Source organism: Trachurus japonicus, chromosome 12 (assembly GCF_045865225.1).
Source record: "Trachurus japonicus isolate A0001 chromosome 12, Traja_1.0".
NCBI lineage: Eukaryota > Metazoa > Chordata > Actinopteri > Carangiformes > Carangidae > Trachurus > Trachurus japonicus.
The window spans coordinates 18,630,304-18,644,685 of record NC_140918.1 but is presented as its reverse complement, the minus strand read 5'-3'; the positions used below and the strand labels follow the sequence as shown (position 1 = coordinate 18,644,685).

Below are 14,382 nucleotides of genomic sequence, written 5' to 3'. Positions count from 1 at the left end.
GGCGGGGTTCCTGTGTGAAGGGAGAGACCCGGCCACCGTGGAGACACAACGGGACCGGGAAAATCCAAACCATAAACCGAGCGCCCCCTCTAGACGTTACATACGGCTAAACAAACTACGTCATCAGTCCGCGCCTTTGTTGTCAGACTGCGACTGTTCATCATTCGTGCTAAAGCTAAACTGGCTCGTTTTTTACATGAGGAAAACGTAAAGGAGAAACATTATCGAAATGACTAGTACTACGTTTTGACGCGGCAGAATCATCCCGAAAGTGGGATCAGTAGTAGATTGAGTCGAAGAAGTCAGTCGCTGTAGTAAAGTTTGAAGAACGAGCAGGTAAAGCTAACAGCGTCTAAGCTAGCTCGCTGCTAGCACTGTTAATCTAAAACGGTCTGTTAACTGTTTAGTGGATCGTTTTAGATGATCACAACTAAACATTTCACTCCCTGGAAGATTGAGATTAGTGTCACCGCACACACCCGGGTCCGTCTCAGCCAGCTAACAACAACAAGGAGCGGACAGTGGTCGGTTTAGTAGCTTACGTTTGGCTAAGCTAACATTAGCTGGTGGCCAGTCAATCAGATAACTTGTTGAGAATAACTTGTTTTTATTTTTTATCTTTGCAGAAATGAATTGCTTCTCATGAAGCTGTTAGTAACAATAACTTTCCCACTTCCGCCCATACTCGTTTAACGTCTAAACCTCTTTTTGACAGCCCCAATATTGATTTAAACATGCATGAAACACATGTGCTCTTTGACATTTATGTTAAACATTACAAACAACGCGCCCACTGTAAATAACTGTAATGGTGGAGAGAAGCCCATTGATGGTACCACGTCTTAAACCTTTAAAATGTATTGTGTTGAGTTAGAACAGGGTAGAAATAGTCTCACTTTTTTGTGTGTGTAAACAGGTTCCATGATTTTGTCTCACCACTGATGCCAGCACTATTCACTTTCACCTGATTTATAAATCTACCATTGTTTGTATGTTTGACTATATGATCTATAGAGCTAAATCCTCTTTAAGTCAGTATTTCACCTTCCTAGCTTCATGAGTTGCCTGCTTACACTTTCCCTTTCTTATTGTTTCTTTTTTTTCTGCTTATTGCAGTGTTACTTCCATCATGCTCTTATCAATCCTAATAGTTACAGTTACACACTGACATAAATACAAACATATGCTTTCTCTCTATAAACACATATTTCTGTGTCCAACAGAGTACTCATGTCGTCTGCAGCAGCAGATTCGGTGGAGAATGCCTCCATCATTTCAGAGAGTGTGGCTCATGATGGAAATCGCTTGTGGATAGGCAACATTGATCCCAAAATCACAGAGTAAGTAAATCCACTGTTATTTAGTTAATTTATTATTTAGTTATTTAGATCATCACAATCAATCAATTCACTGAAAAAGTGCAAACAGTGGATACATACAGGTCCCATGCATGGGCCTAGCAGGGGAACATGGTTATAAGGAGAATAAATAAGTAATGCATAAATAACTGTAAATATTGCTATATTTTAATTATTATACAAATTAAACATCCAGGCAGCTGAATGAACAACAAAGTTAGTGTTTGATTTTAGCAGCTACAAGTGTTCGATCTGAAGAGACTGGTAGGCCGTCCATGGCATGAACCTGAAGCAGTGCTTTTTAACCTGCCCTGGAGAGGCAACACATTGTGTGTGCACATATGATTGATTAACTGTATGCATAGTGTGTGTGTGTGTGTGTTGAGACTGAGACTGAGCAGACAGGGCTGGGTGTGTGAAAGAGAGGCAGCGAGGCGTGGAGACCTGCTGTGCTAAGGAGCAGCCATCATTCCTCACTCACCTGCCCTGTTTACTCTCTCTGTGTCAGTCTGGGGCTGATTGTGTGTGTGTCTGAGAGTGTGTGTGTGTATGTAAGCATGTTTAAGTACACAGTTGATGTTTGGGTGGCAGCTGGTAGAGGTGCAGGCTTCAACACACTGAGGTGTCTGTGTTGATCATTAGTGACTCTCGCTAGACACGACATCGTATATACAAGCAAACGTCCTCCAGTTGTTACATTTGTGTGTCAAACTCGCACACAGAGTGGAGGGCACCGTTATGCACAATGTGAGGTGGAGGAGGTAGTTTTTTTTTCGGGGTGAGGGGTGTGTTTGTGTGCCTGTGGGGGCTGCTGGAGAATGTATGGACTGGAGCTAAGGTGGGAGTCTAGACAGGCGTTTCCTTCCCCTTTCCCAGCTCTGCTCTACCTCTCCTTAAATAGGCCGCTGCTGCACAGTATGGAGGGAAAACAAGAGAAATGCCCGTGGCCCCTGATGCTGATTGGGAAGATTAATTAGCTCCTGGATAGCATACGCAGTACTCCCTCTGTTTGTCCCGGTACACCAAACCAAAGCTCAGTGCAACGGAGGAATGTGGACCTTAAAGTCAAGGAGGACATTATGAATACATGACGCAAATACGTTGCACAACACACACTGCTTTCAAAATAAATATATTAAGTGAATAGTAAATATTGTTTATTGTGCAAGATAGATTTTGTGCAAAACAAATTAGTATGAAGAGTTGATTAATATGACTGATGGATTTTTACGTGTGTCAACAGTGAGTTTTTTCCTAAGAGAAATATTGATATTGCTTTTATATATGCAGTTATTTGGAATAACATAGTGGTGGTAGCAGTAGTATAAGGCAGTGTTAGCAAAGGAGGTTGGTCAAGCAATTGGTGAAGCATTAGATCAATTAGGATGTGATGCGATAAAGAGGCAGCACTTTCATTTTCATTTTTGCTGTTCTCTGGTCAGACTTCACTTTGATACTGATCATTAATTTAACAAAAATCCAATACACATTTTCATAATATCCTGTTTAACAAAGAGAGAATTGCAGCTCACATTACAGTACATTACATTTGTTTTCAGCCAGTCACTAGCAGTATCAGATCTCCATCCACGGAGCATCCTGGTTCCAGATGACAGGCTGGGTTCGACCTGGAGAAAATGTATTCCAAGCCCTTGATTTTGGAAAAAAATCTTTGTTCCTTCATCTTCCTTTTGTTTTCTCTGTGCAACTCTCTCCTGAGAAGACTTTTCATCCCCTTCAGCAACTGATGTAAAGCTGTCAAAGGACCAGAGATCAGTCACTAGTTTGTAACTCTTCTCTCCATCTCCTCACACAGCTGAGACAGACATCCCTGTTCTCACAGAGCAGGTGAAACCCCAGTTTTCACCACTTATTCATGCTTTTGTGCCTTTGGCTGCTCAAAGAGGGAATTTCTCATTAGTGGTGATCCATCACCTCCTTCCTCTTTGTTCTCTCTCTCTCCGGCCCTCTTGCTACATTTTAACTTGTGTTGTATCTGGAAGTTGTCAGAATTTTTTATGAAAGCACTTGTAACCGTCATCAGACTCAGAGCGGAGGCTTTGCTTTACATAGAAGATGTAAAGGTTCAGTTAGTTAGAGCACCCCCCACCCACGACCACGTCCCTTCCTTCTGTCTCTTCTTCCCCTCTGACCTGCACTTTTCTGGACCAAATCTTTTGGCCCTTCTCCCTTTTCCTTCCTTCCTCTTCTGTGCTTCCTAGCTCATGTATCTCTCCTACCTGGCTTCTCACCTCCTCTCTTCTTTTGCACCCCCCCCTTCCTCCACCTTTCACCTTGCCGTCAACATCCCCTCTCTGAACTTTACCCTCCCTCTCCCCAACCTTTCCCTCCCTTTCCTTACCCCCCCCCCCCCCTTCTCCTCCTCTTCCTCCGGTGGATTTTACAGCCCCCAGGAGGAGCGGCCCATTGTAGCCCAGTCCACCGGCGTCCAAAAATGTTCTTAGAGCGTTTGGCACCGAATCGCTCTTCCATTTATATATGTATATATTTATTTGCATATATCATAGTATTAAAAGGGTTAATTCTTTTAAAAAAGCATCTTAGTTGTATTTGGCTTAGATGAATGCCTTTTGAAAGTTCATGGGTGCACAAAATGTAAAGGCAAATTATTTGAGTACAGTAGTGCAGAGAGTTTCTATAAGTAATATGGTAAACTTTATTTTAGCACAAGCTTTCCTGTTTGAAATCAGCTCAGTGCAGGAAAAGACCACCTTCACATAGGGGACTTTAGGGTGTTGTCTGGGAAAAGCAGAAATTCTCCTCGGCCTAAAATCCTCCAGGGAGTCGTAGAGGGGTGGAAGACATTAGTACAACCTGTAGCTTAAACCCACACGTCACCCTCAGCGTCCCATTCACACATAGGAGTGCACGCTTGCACATTAACGTCATTCACTTTACTTTGTGGCGAGACACACACACACCACTACAGGATTCTAAATAACAATCAGCTGAACAATATAAGGGCACAATTATTAATTCCTCTTGGACAGTTATACAAAACACCTGGCGTCATTCTGGGGCCTGAACAGTCACACAAACAACAACACAGGAAAATGCTTGTTTGTTTTGTTTGTTTTTTTGGTGCAGTTTCAATTTTCAACATGATATTTTGATATTTCACTGCAGGAAAGGCACAGGTGTAAATAAATAAATTCCAAAATATTACATTTAGCTCAGTGGTTCCCAACCTTTTTTGGCTCGTGACCCCATTTTGACATCACAAATTTCTGGCGACCCCGCAATCACGTGCAGTCATGTGATCGCGAGGTTGCCATAGACTTGTCAATCAAGGTGCGCCAGCTGAGATATTTTTATTTCAAATAGTTATTTATTGAGTTTTTGGTAACACTTTACTTGAATACGGGTTCATAAGATGGACATAATACTGTCATAACCATGACATAACACCTGTCATAAACATCATTGAATACTTATGACAGCTGTCGTTAAGTGTCATTCGGTAAGTTATGTCACTTTTGATGCAAAGTTGACATTGTTTGAGATGTTTTTGTTCTGACAACTTGACATAAAGACGACATAACCTATCATAGCAGACCTAATTGCCAAAATGTTTTAATCATGTCAAGTTCTCATAACAAGTACATCGCAAACAATGTCAACTTTGCATCAAAAGTGACATAACTTACCGAATGACACTTAACAACAACTGTCATAAGTATTCAGTGATGTTTATGACAGGTGTTATGTCATGGTTATGACAGTGTTATGTCAATTTTATGAACCCGTATTCAAGTAAAGTGTTACCGAGTTTAAAAAAAAAAAATGGCTGTAGTGAGAAAAAACAAAACAACTGAAAATGCCAAAGAACTAGTAGACACAATTGCATGAATGCCATACATGGCTCCAACCTCCTGTGTGCGTCGGATATAATATCAGATATTTGTATATGCTGCATTTTATTTGAACTTGATTTATATTCGAGTAAGTGAAAGTATAGAATACAGTTGTTTAAGATTGGGTATGATGTTTTTAATCATAATTTTAAAAAGAATAGTAATTGGTTAAAAAATATATTTTTATCAGTAATTTTTATCAATTACTCAAGATTTCAGGCGACCCCATTTGAATTCCAGGCGACTCCACATGGGGTCCCGACCCCAAGGTTGAAAAACACTGATTTAGCTGCTTCAGGTTCAGTGTCCTGGTTACACACACACACACACACACACACACACACACACACACACAGTTAAAGTTGAATATTTATACATACATACATTGCATATTGTTATCATTTCATGCACAATAACTTTGAGAGTGAAGCACCTGCTGCTCCACATGTGTTGGAAACATGCCACCAGCACCTGGTTATTTACATAAACCAGCAGCAACATAGTAATACAGCAAATATAGTCTGCACACACGACTCTGATCTGAACTCATTGCTCAACTCACACCATCACAAGAAATGTTTTTTTTCCCATGGCAGCTAACGGTCAGTTACGCGTACACACACACGCGCACGCACACACAGACTCACACGAACACACACACTGCATATCTGTTGGGTGACCACATATCTATGTTCATTTGCACTCTAACAGTCCCAGGCAGGTCCACACAGCCAGTGGAGGTTGTTTGTGCAGAGCTCGACACTCAGGGGGGATTTGAGGCTTCCTCTGTTTTATTCCCTCATTGTCCTGCTACTGTATCCTCAGCATTGTCTCAATAAGAGATTTACTATCACTGGCCTGCCTCACCAGCTGGCCTGCTGCTAAAAAGGTGTCAGGGAGAAAAGGCTGTCATTCTCATTAGCCCCACTTGACACATTCGCAGACCGTTGGGCAGCAAATACAGTGTGGAACAGATCTATGCGGCCGAGTATATGTTGTTTATCATAATAATGGAGCTATACATTATATTAAAAAGCTCAGCCTACATTTGTCTCATTATTTGTCTGTTTTCTGTCCTAATCTTAGATTACTTTTTGCTTTCTGTCACATGACTTCTCCCTCTGCAGATATCACCTGGTGAAGTTGTTGGAGAAGTTTGGCAAAGTGAAACAGTTTGACTTCCTGTTCCATAAGTCTGGGCCTTTAGAGGGACAGCCGCGCGGCTACTGCTTTGTCAACTTCTGCACCAGAGAGGTACATGCAAGATGACGCACTTTTTAAATACAAAACAACACATTTAGTACAAATAAAAAAAGTTTAACTTTTGTCAACAATAATTGTAATTTTAATAAAAAAATTCAAATTCTACAAACTGTCAAGCATTGTTGGGAATATTATTATTAATATAAGACCAATACAAATTTTGCATTCATGCACTGTTGTATGACGACATTGATTCTATCAAATCAAGTACTGTAGCTTCATTGAGAAGAAGTACTGCCTCCTGTACTACACTGGCCCTACAAACTTTATGAGAAGTCATGCAGCAGTCAGGACTGGATTGTTTGTCTTTTTGAAGTGAACTATATTTAAAAAAAAAAATAGGACTTCAAAGGAGTCCGCTGAGCTGCACAGGTTCAGCGGGCAGTATTTGTTTTGGAGTGAGCCTGGGGATCATGATAAACATCTAGTTTCACAGCTAGTGTCCATCAGTGGGATATGAAGCCCTCCCAAAAGGACTTTACAGAGGAAGTGTGTGTTTATCTTACACACTCGCACACACTTAGACTCTCACACACACAGATAGAAGTACTTCATTAATGTAATTTAGCATCAAAGCCACTTGCTCATTTGATGAGATAAAACGACGCACATGCATGCACGTCAGGCTGAGTGAGGTCCATCATCATCTATTATTGTTTCTGCCACCGCTCTGTTGTGAAGACTAATGATTTAATGACTGGAGTGTAATCACCAAGCCTGATTTTAATCATAACTGTAAAAAAAAAAAATCTGTTTGTCTTTTCCTCTCTGTGAATGTCGGCAGGAGGCAGAAAGGGCAATCCAGTGTTTAAATGGGAAACTAGCTCTGTCCAAGAAGCTGGTCGTGCGCTGGGCGCATGCACAGGTGAGGGTGAGTATCAAAAGCCTGTTCCATTATATAATAATAATTATATTGTATTTAATAATCCTCATTGTTCAGTGGATTAAAGAACATAGAAATGTGTTAATGACACTGATTGCAGCTGCAGTGTATGGTGTGTCCGCTATCTAACTAAATATATATATTATATCTGTGCATAAGAAAAATAATGAAATTGACTTTGAGAGATTTAAAAAGAAAAGTCAAGTAGTAGTCTCTGTAGTCACTGGAAGAAACTCGAATAAAACTTGTAGATAAAAATAATCAATATTCTTGAGATAAACCGTGCTGGCACTGGTCCCACTGGTAAACTATGAAAAGCATCTGTTGGTTTTCATTTTCACATTACTACTGCAGTAGTCAGTACACGCAGGGCAGTGGGATCCCAGCACAGCTTATGCCTGTCTCTTAACAATGGACAGCCTACTGGCAATGGGTGAAGGGATATCCTGTATAGAGACGAATCACGCCCTACACACACACATACACACAAACACATAGTAGAGTGAGGTCAAGGTCAATGCTGCCGCCTCTCAGGCAACACGTTGTAGGATAAATCTGCTAGCAGATTCATTGGAGCTGGATTCAGTCAATCAGCCCGACCAAAAATAGTTTCTCTGGTTACTGATGCTGTTATAAACTTCAATCTTAGCTGTTTATATCCCCAAATGTTCCATTAATACCAGTCTCTCTACATCACTCCGTGGCTTAAATACAAAAAATGAGTTTTCACTTGTTAATTCAGTGTCAGCACCTTCCTCATGTTGTTCCCTCACACTTGCCAATGACCTCATCTCATTTCTAGTATGAATTCAGTTTTCCTAGGCTTTCTTTTGATGCATCTTGCATGTTTTATTAAAAAATGCATCTTTCCAAGTGTGTGACATAAGGCAAGTATGCATAACATTTGTAGCAGCCTATCAACATCTCAGTCTTAGGCAAAGTGACTCACTTGTAAGAGCTGCTGTCTACTGGGGCACAACAGCATCATGCACAGGCTGATGTGACAGAAGTGCATCAGTCAGGTGTCGTTTCTTGGACAGAGATGAAGGGCGAGATGCATCAGAATCTATTGTGTCATTGTTAAGTATCAAAGGATGTAAAGCTTAGACTGACAGTTAAACAACTTGCTGTATTTTCCAAAACCTCTTCCTGTAGAAGGTACCCAATGAAATAGGGTTACTATTACAACAGAGCCTTGTAGCTGGATGTGCTGCTGTCCTGATGCTCCTGATGATGGAGATACTATGTAGTAGTTTTTTTTTTTACAGTGTAATCTGTATTATTATTATACCAGTAAGATCTGAACAATTTTCCACCAGTGGGGCCAGCCCATGTTCAGCTGAATGTGATATTTTAATTCTCAGCGCGCCTGTCCTCACTGACTCTCAGTGAGAGAGAAGTGACATGTCGGGATAAGTGAGTCAGAGACAGTTGGCGCGGAGCTGGTTGTCGGATTTCCAGGCGTACATCTTGACTTTATTACATCGCTTTGAAAGGGAGGAAATCGCACTGATGAACGTTTAAATATTGAAGTGTTTGGTCCAACTTTTTACAAACATCCATAGATTTCCAAATCTACCATTTCAACACTTTAACAATTGTGTCTCAACTCATTACAGTATTGTTTTATATTTATCATTACGGAGTTTAACCAATTGTGTATGTCACAATTAGAGATGAAGTAAATAGTTGATCGCTTGATTAGTCATTTGACAGAACATTCATTATTTTTGTTAATCCATTAATAGTTTAAGCATTTTTTAAGATAATTAGACAAAAACTATGATTTAAGTAGAAGTACTACAAAAGTAAAGTAAATAAGTATAGTAATTGTACATTTTTGATCAGATAAACCAAGTAATCTAAATCAGCCAAAATTGGATTTGGGAAAATTCTCACAATTTTCTGACACTCCAAAGAACAAAAGATGAATTGATTCATTGGAATAAATAATGAGCAGAATAGTCAATCTTTTTTTTGCAGTGCTAGTCACATTGGGCTTTAAGCCAAACATTCCTGTGGCAGTATTCATAATTTAGCCCACAACCCTCTTTCATGTTAAAGACGTATAGTTTTGTAGTGCAGGCTATTTAAAATCTGAAGTGCAGCAGTTGGGTCATTTTTCTACATTCCAGCTACATGCCTGTAGAAATAGGTGGAAGGGAAGGGTCCTGGCTGGTGGAATGGTCATTGTTTTCAACCTATTCTTGGCTAATGGCTATACATGTTATTTATTTCTTGGTACACAATGCAAGATGGTGTGTGTGCTTCTGTACATATATGTACGTAACTCTATGCAACTTCATTTGGTTCAGTGTCACGTCCACCAGCTGCAACACTGTCAGATGGTTTCTTAGCATCACACTCCTGCCAATGGCTGCTGCTGCACCAGACGCTGGGGTCTCTCCCTCTCTCTTTCTCTCTCTCTCTCATACCCATCATGTGACCGTTTTTTTTGTTTTTTGTCTTTGTTTTTTCTTTCTCCACAGGTTTCAAGAATTCAGTGTTGGCTGGTGGAGATGTTTGGAAGGTGGTTGTGAAAAGAATGAGTGCAGACGCTGGTTGTTGCTCTTCAGCTGCTCCCACTTTTATCCTCCCTCATGCCTTAGGGTGTGAACGTGAGCTGGAGGCACGGCCCTGTTTGGTTTCTGTCTGTTTGACCAGACACAAACAAAATCAATGCTACAGTTTAATAATGTTCAACTTTGTGGGAAGAAGCTGGAGTTGGCTCTCCAGAGAGCTGCTGTCAGTATTTATTATGAGGCCTGATGTTCTTGATGCTTTCGTATACTTTGTCTGCTTCTTTCTCTGCTGCGATTGGTCTTATTTAAACTTGGCGCTAAACCTGTGTTTAGTTGCAACTAAATACAGATGTCACACAGAACCTTCTTGACAGTGTATTTACGACAGACACAAGCCCTGGCTCAGAAATATAAGCGATGCCCATGTTTTTGTTCTATAATATCTGGATACAAGATACTAGATGTGAATAAGTCAGAGGTCGATGTCCCAGTGGCTCTCTGCTTCTGTTTACCCTGTTACTATCCACTTGTCTCTGTTGTATCTCTTATTTTACCCCTTTGTCTGTCTCTCTCTGTGTCATCTGTCTGTCCACCACTCTTTGTGTGGATCATTGTTTTTATTTTTTGGTTTTGGCCCATGTGTATCACCTGTAGAGGTTTGAAGGTTTCCGAAACGACAAGACGATGCCTCCGAGCCTGGAGCCGTCGTGCAGCGGTGCAGCAGAGGAAGGACCCGTAACAGCCAATCACCTCAGGTTGGTACAAAACACACACACAGCATCATACCTCCAATGAAGCATTAAACTACGTGTTGCACCTTCAGTATTTTCCCTCCTCTCCACCTTAAAACAGCCACATTTGAGCCTGTAGCTTTTACACCCAAAACCTACTGTAAAACAATCTTCACAGTGAGTAAATCTGAATATGACAGCATCACATTGTAGTGGGAACTTAAAACTGTCAGCTAAGATTGCTCAGATGTAATAATAATAATAATAATAATGGCTTACATTTATATAGCGCTTTTTCCCAACACCCAAAGCACTTTTAGGAAACCATTATTCGTTCATAAACATTCACACCGGTGGTGGTCATACGCATTAAAATGAGGCAAGGTGGGTAAGGTGTCTTGCCCAAGGAGACTGGGACAGAGCGGGATTAGAACCGCCAACTCTCTGACTATTGGTCGACCCGCTCTACCGCCTGTGCCACTGACGCTCACAGATGTGGTCAGAGGCGTTAAAGAAAATAAAGCTGTGTTTGATCGTCAAACAGCATCTGAAAGCCCCTCACGCAAAACCTTCATGATTGTAAGTTTATAAAACTGACAATTCAACATTCAAATTCAGATTACGCAGCAATTTTACCAGGTGCACGAATGTGAGAAAGTTCATGGGGGTTTGAACTTTTCCTCTGAAGTTTGTATTTTTCATGAGCCATAAATGCCTTTCAGGGAACACTGCCTAAAAGCCTGTACCCTTATTCCCATGAGAGCAATTATTGTATCCTCTGACCAGCCACGGGCACTGAAGCACAAACAAGCTCCTCTTGAGCATCCTGACACCTTAATTAACCTGTCACACTTTTCTCCGTCCCCACTCAAGCTCGGTCCTGGAATTATTACAGGAGAAGCTTGTGGGTTTGTCGCTTTCACCACAAACCTCAGTTCAAGCCGAGTTCATCTTTGACCAACACTTCGTTCCTGGAGACGTCTGGGTGGAAGTGTTGAAGTTCTGTCATAGCAAAAAAATGATCACACGTTCCATTATTGTGGCTACACTTTGCAAACCCCCTAACATTCGCATATGCACACCAGTAAGTGCATCAGTCGAATGGGAGCACTGTTCAGTCAGTAAAGGGCCTCTTGTGCTCCCAGTGTCAACTCTGGCCGTAACAATCCAGTGCGCGGAGCAAACCGCGGGGCTGACGGGGGTTCTTCTGCAGGAACAGACTGCACACTTGGATTCTAGTGTAAACTTGAAAATCACTCGCTCCACACAGCACAAGAGAGGAAATATAAACACTCGCTTCCTGCTTTTCCCTGATGCCACCTCTAGATGTTCCCTTTCCCCTCACTCACACACATTCACTCGCTCCCTCGTTCGCCGCTCTTCCTCTCAGCTTGCACCGTCATTTTCCTCGCAGCCTCCTCTCACTCGCTCCTTCAACTTCTGTTCCACTATTTAAATACAGATTTTCCACTGTTTTTCACGAAGCACAACGGGTAATCTTTTTTGCTCGTACTCGTTTCTTTTTTTCCCTTCATTTATCTCTACTAATACTAAGAGCACTTCTAACTCCTCTTCTTTTCCCCTTCAGCCCGAGCTGAGATCTGTCCATCACTCGGTCCTTCTCTCACCGTCGGCACAGACACTGGTATTTTTCCCTCCTCACATCTCCTCTCTCTCCGTATTTTTCCCCCCTCTAGTACGAGTGCAAAAATCCGCGCCATCGAGGCCAAGCTCCAGATGATGGAGGAGAATCCAGATGATAACTACTCGGGTCCGTCGGCCTACGTTTACAACAAACCGCCAGAGAGGAAACGCTGGGAGCCCTACTCTAAATCACACCACAATAACCAGAGCAGGCCCTTCCGCAAGTTTAGGAGATGACCCCATCCTCCTGCTCAATCTGGAGATCCCCCACAACCCCCCTCTGCCATTTACCACACCTCAGCCCCCACCTACACACAAACAGACTCTATACTAGATTCTATACAGACTTTATCTGGGAGTAAAAGATTTTTTTGAAGTCATTCAAAGATACTTTTCAAGACACTTTTGGGATTGATCACATCAACCACGTATGGACAAGGACTGAAAGTGGTGTAGTCATTTTTTTGGGGGGCTACAGTATCATTTTGTATTGTTTAGTCTGAAAACTGGCCCATACCAAACTCCTGTGCAGGTTGTGTCCCACGTCAGTCTGCTCCCTCACCTCTGCAAGATATTTAATGCAGGTGAATCACACAGAGGTGAGTCATGTGATGTTCGGTTGCCATAAGGGCAGAGAAATGTTCTTAAAGAGTCTAAATGCAGAGGTTCTTATTGTGTTTGACATGTGTTTTTACTTTCAGATCATGCTATTTAAAAGAGAGAGAGAATTTTTTTTTGTGGGCCTTTAGTTTTCAGTATTTGTCTTTATTCAAGATGCCAATGAAGAGGGAGAAATAAAAAGATCTATAACAGGTTTGTATGAATGGAGTTGAAAAGATAAGTCACAAGCCACTCAGCGACACTCAGTGTAAGCTTCAGGATTTTGTTTGAAGTTCCTTGTTATTTTCCTAGAAGTTTGCTTCCTTTTTTCCCCTGGATCCAATTTTTATACGACTGTGGTCAAATTCTTTTGACTGACTTTGGTGTGGTGTGCGCAGAGTGTGCTATTTATCTTGCCACACTGTCTTTATTTTCATTTTTCAATTAAAAGTAATTAAATATCTCATCTGCAATGTGTGGTTTTATGACATTTTATACAATGCTTTCATAGAAGTTGTTAACAACATGGAAGTGGTTGTTAGGAAAGGTAAAACAGCTGCATTTCATTAATGGCAGATGATTCATTAGGATAATAACAATAATGCAGGGATAAAAAAAAAAAGGACGTAAAGAACCACAGAGAAACACCACAATATTTCCTGTACAAACTGATAATCCCACTTTTTACTTTTTAACCCCAAAATATATTGAATATTGAATTTTTTTAATTATTTTTTTGTGAATAATTTGGATATTCTGTCGGGCTTTTTGTATATGAGGTCAATGTGGAAAAACATTTTTAAAATGTAAAGTTGTTCTTGATTTCTGTGTTGTCAGTGCTCTTCAATACGATCTGACTTGTGTGAAGCTGTATCAAAAAACAACAACAACATTTTCAAGGCATAAAAGAGGCAGAATATTTTGGAGAAGTGAAGAGTGAATTTGTTGGCGTGAAGAACCAAAGCTCTGCAGAGCCAGTGTTTACAGAGAATATTGAACTCGTATATTAGTGCAGACCACGTCACAACAGGGACAGAGTTTAGTAGAATCGCTGGATCAGGTGAAAAAGCAGAATTTCGATCGCACTGAAGAAATCAAATCCTACCTCTCGACATCACCCTTTTTTAAATTATTATTTCTTTGTTGTTGTGAAATCACCCCCCAAATATTCCTCATGTCAGCAGAATGGTCTCTCCTCCATGTATGTATTTATCTGTTTTTTAATAAAAAGCCTATTCGTTAAAAAAAAATATATTTTACTCATTTCTCTAGAATAATGACGTTTATTGTTTTTTGTCGGTCATGCTTTATTTTTGATAGGATGCTTTCTGAACTCTAGATTTTCAGGGAATCCTGGTGGAAAACCCTAATGATTGACACATCGATCCAAACCGGTGTGTGGGCTCATACACATCCTGTAATTACCCGGCTTCCCTTTGGTCAAACGACCCCGAGACTTTCTGTTTCATCTGCATTTGCTCCACCAGGCCTAACCGTTTGCATACA

General features: G+C 41.0%; 1 protein-coding gene across 3 annotated transcripts; it reads left to right on the top strand.

Moving 5' to 3' along the window:
• Nucleotides 1-138: 138 nt before the first annotated feature.
• Nucleotides 139-13,342, top strand: rbm18 (RNA binding motif protein 18). Of its 3 annotated transcripts, none has more exons than XM_085793711.1 (6): nucleotides 139-336; nucleotides 1,224-1,340; nucleotides 6,361-6,487; nucleotides 7,281-7,361; nucleotides 10,556-10,656; nucleotides 12,330-13,342. In XM_085793711.1, the coding sequence occupies exons 2-6, from the start codon at nucleotides 1,231-1,233 to the stop codon at nucleotides 12,511-12,513; spliced, it is 603 nt and encodes a 200-aa protein (XP_085649837.1). In that variant the 5' UTR covers nucleotides 139-336; nucleotides 1,224-1,230; the 3' UTR covers nucleotides 12,514-13,342. The 3 variants fall into 3 exon arrangements, with proteins under 3 accessions (XP_085649837.1, XP_085649835.1, XP_085649836.1); XM_085793709.1 differs by having other exon boundaries at nucleotides 7,281-7,367; XM_085793710.1 differs by having other exon boundaries at nucleotides 1,221-1,340; nucleotides 7,281-7,367.
• Nucleotides 13,343-14,382: the final 1,040 nt, after the last annotated feature.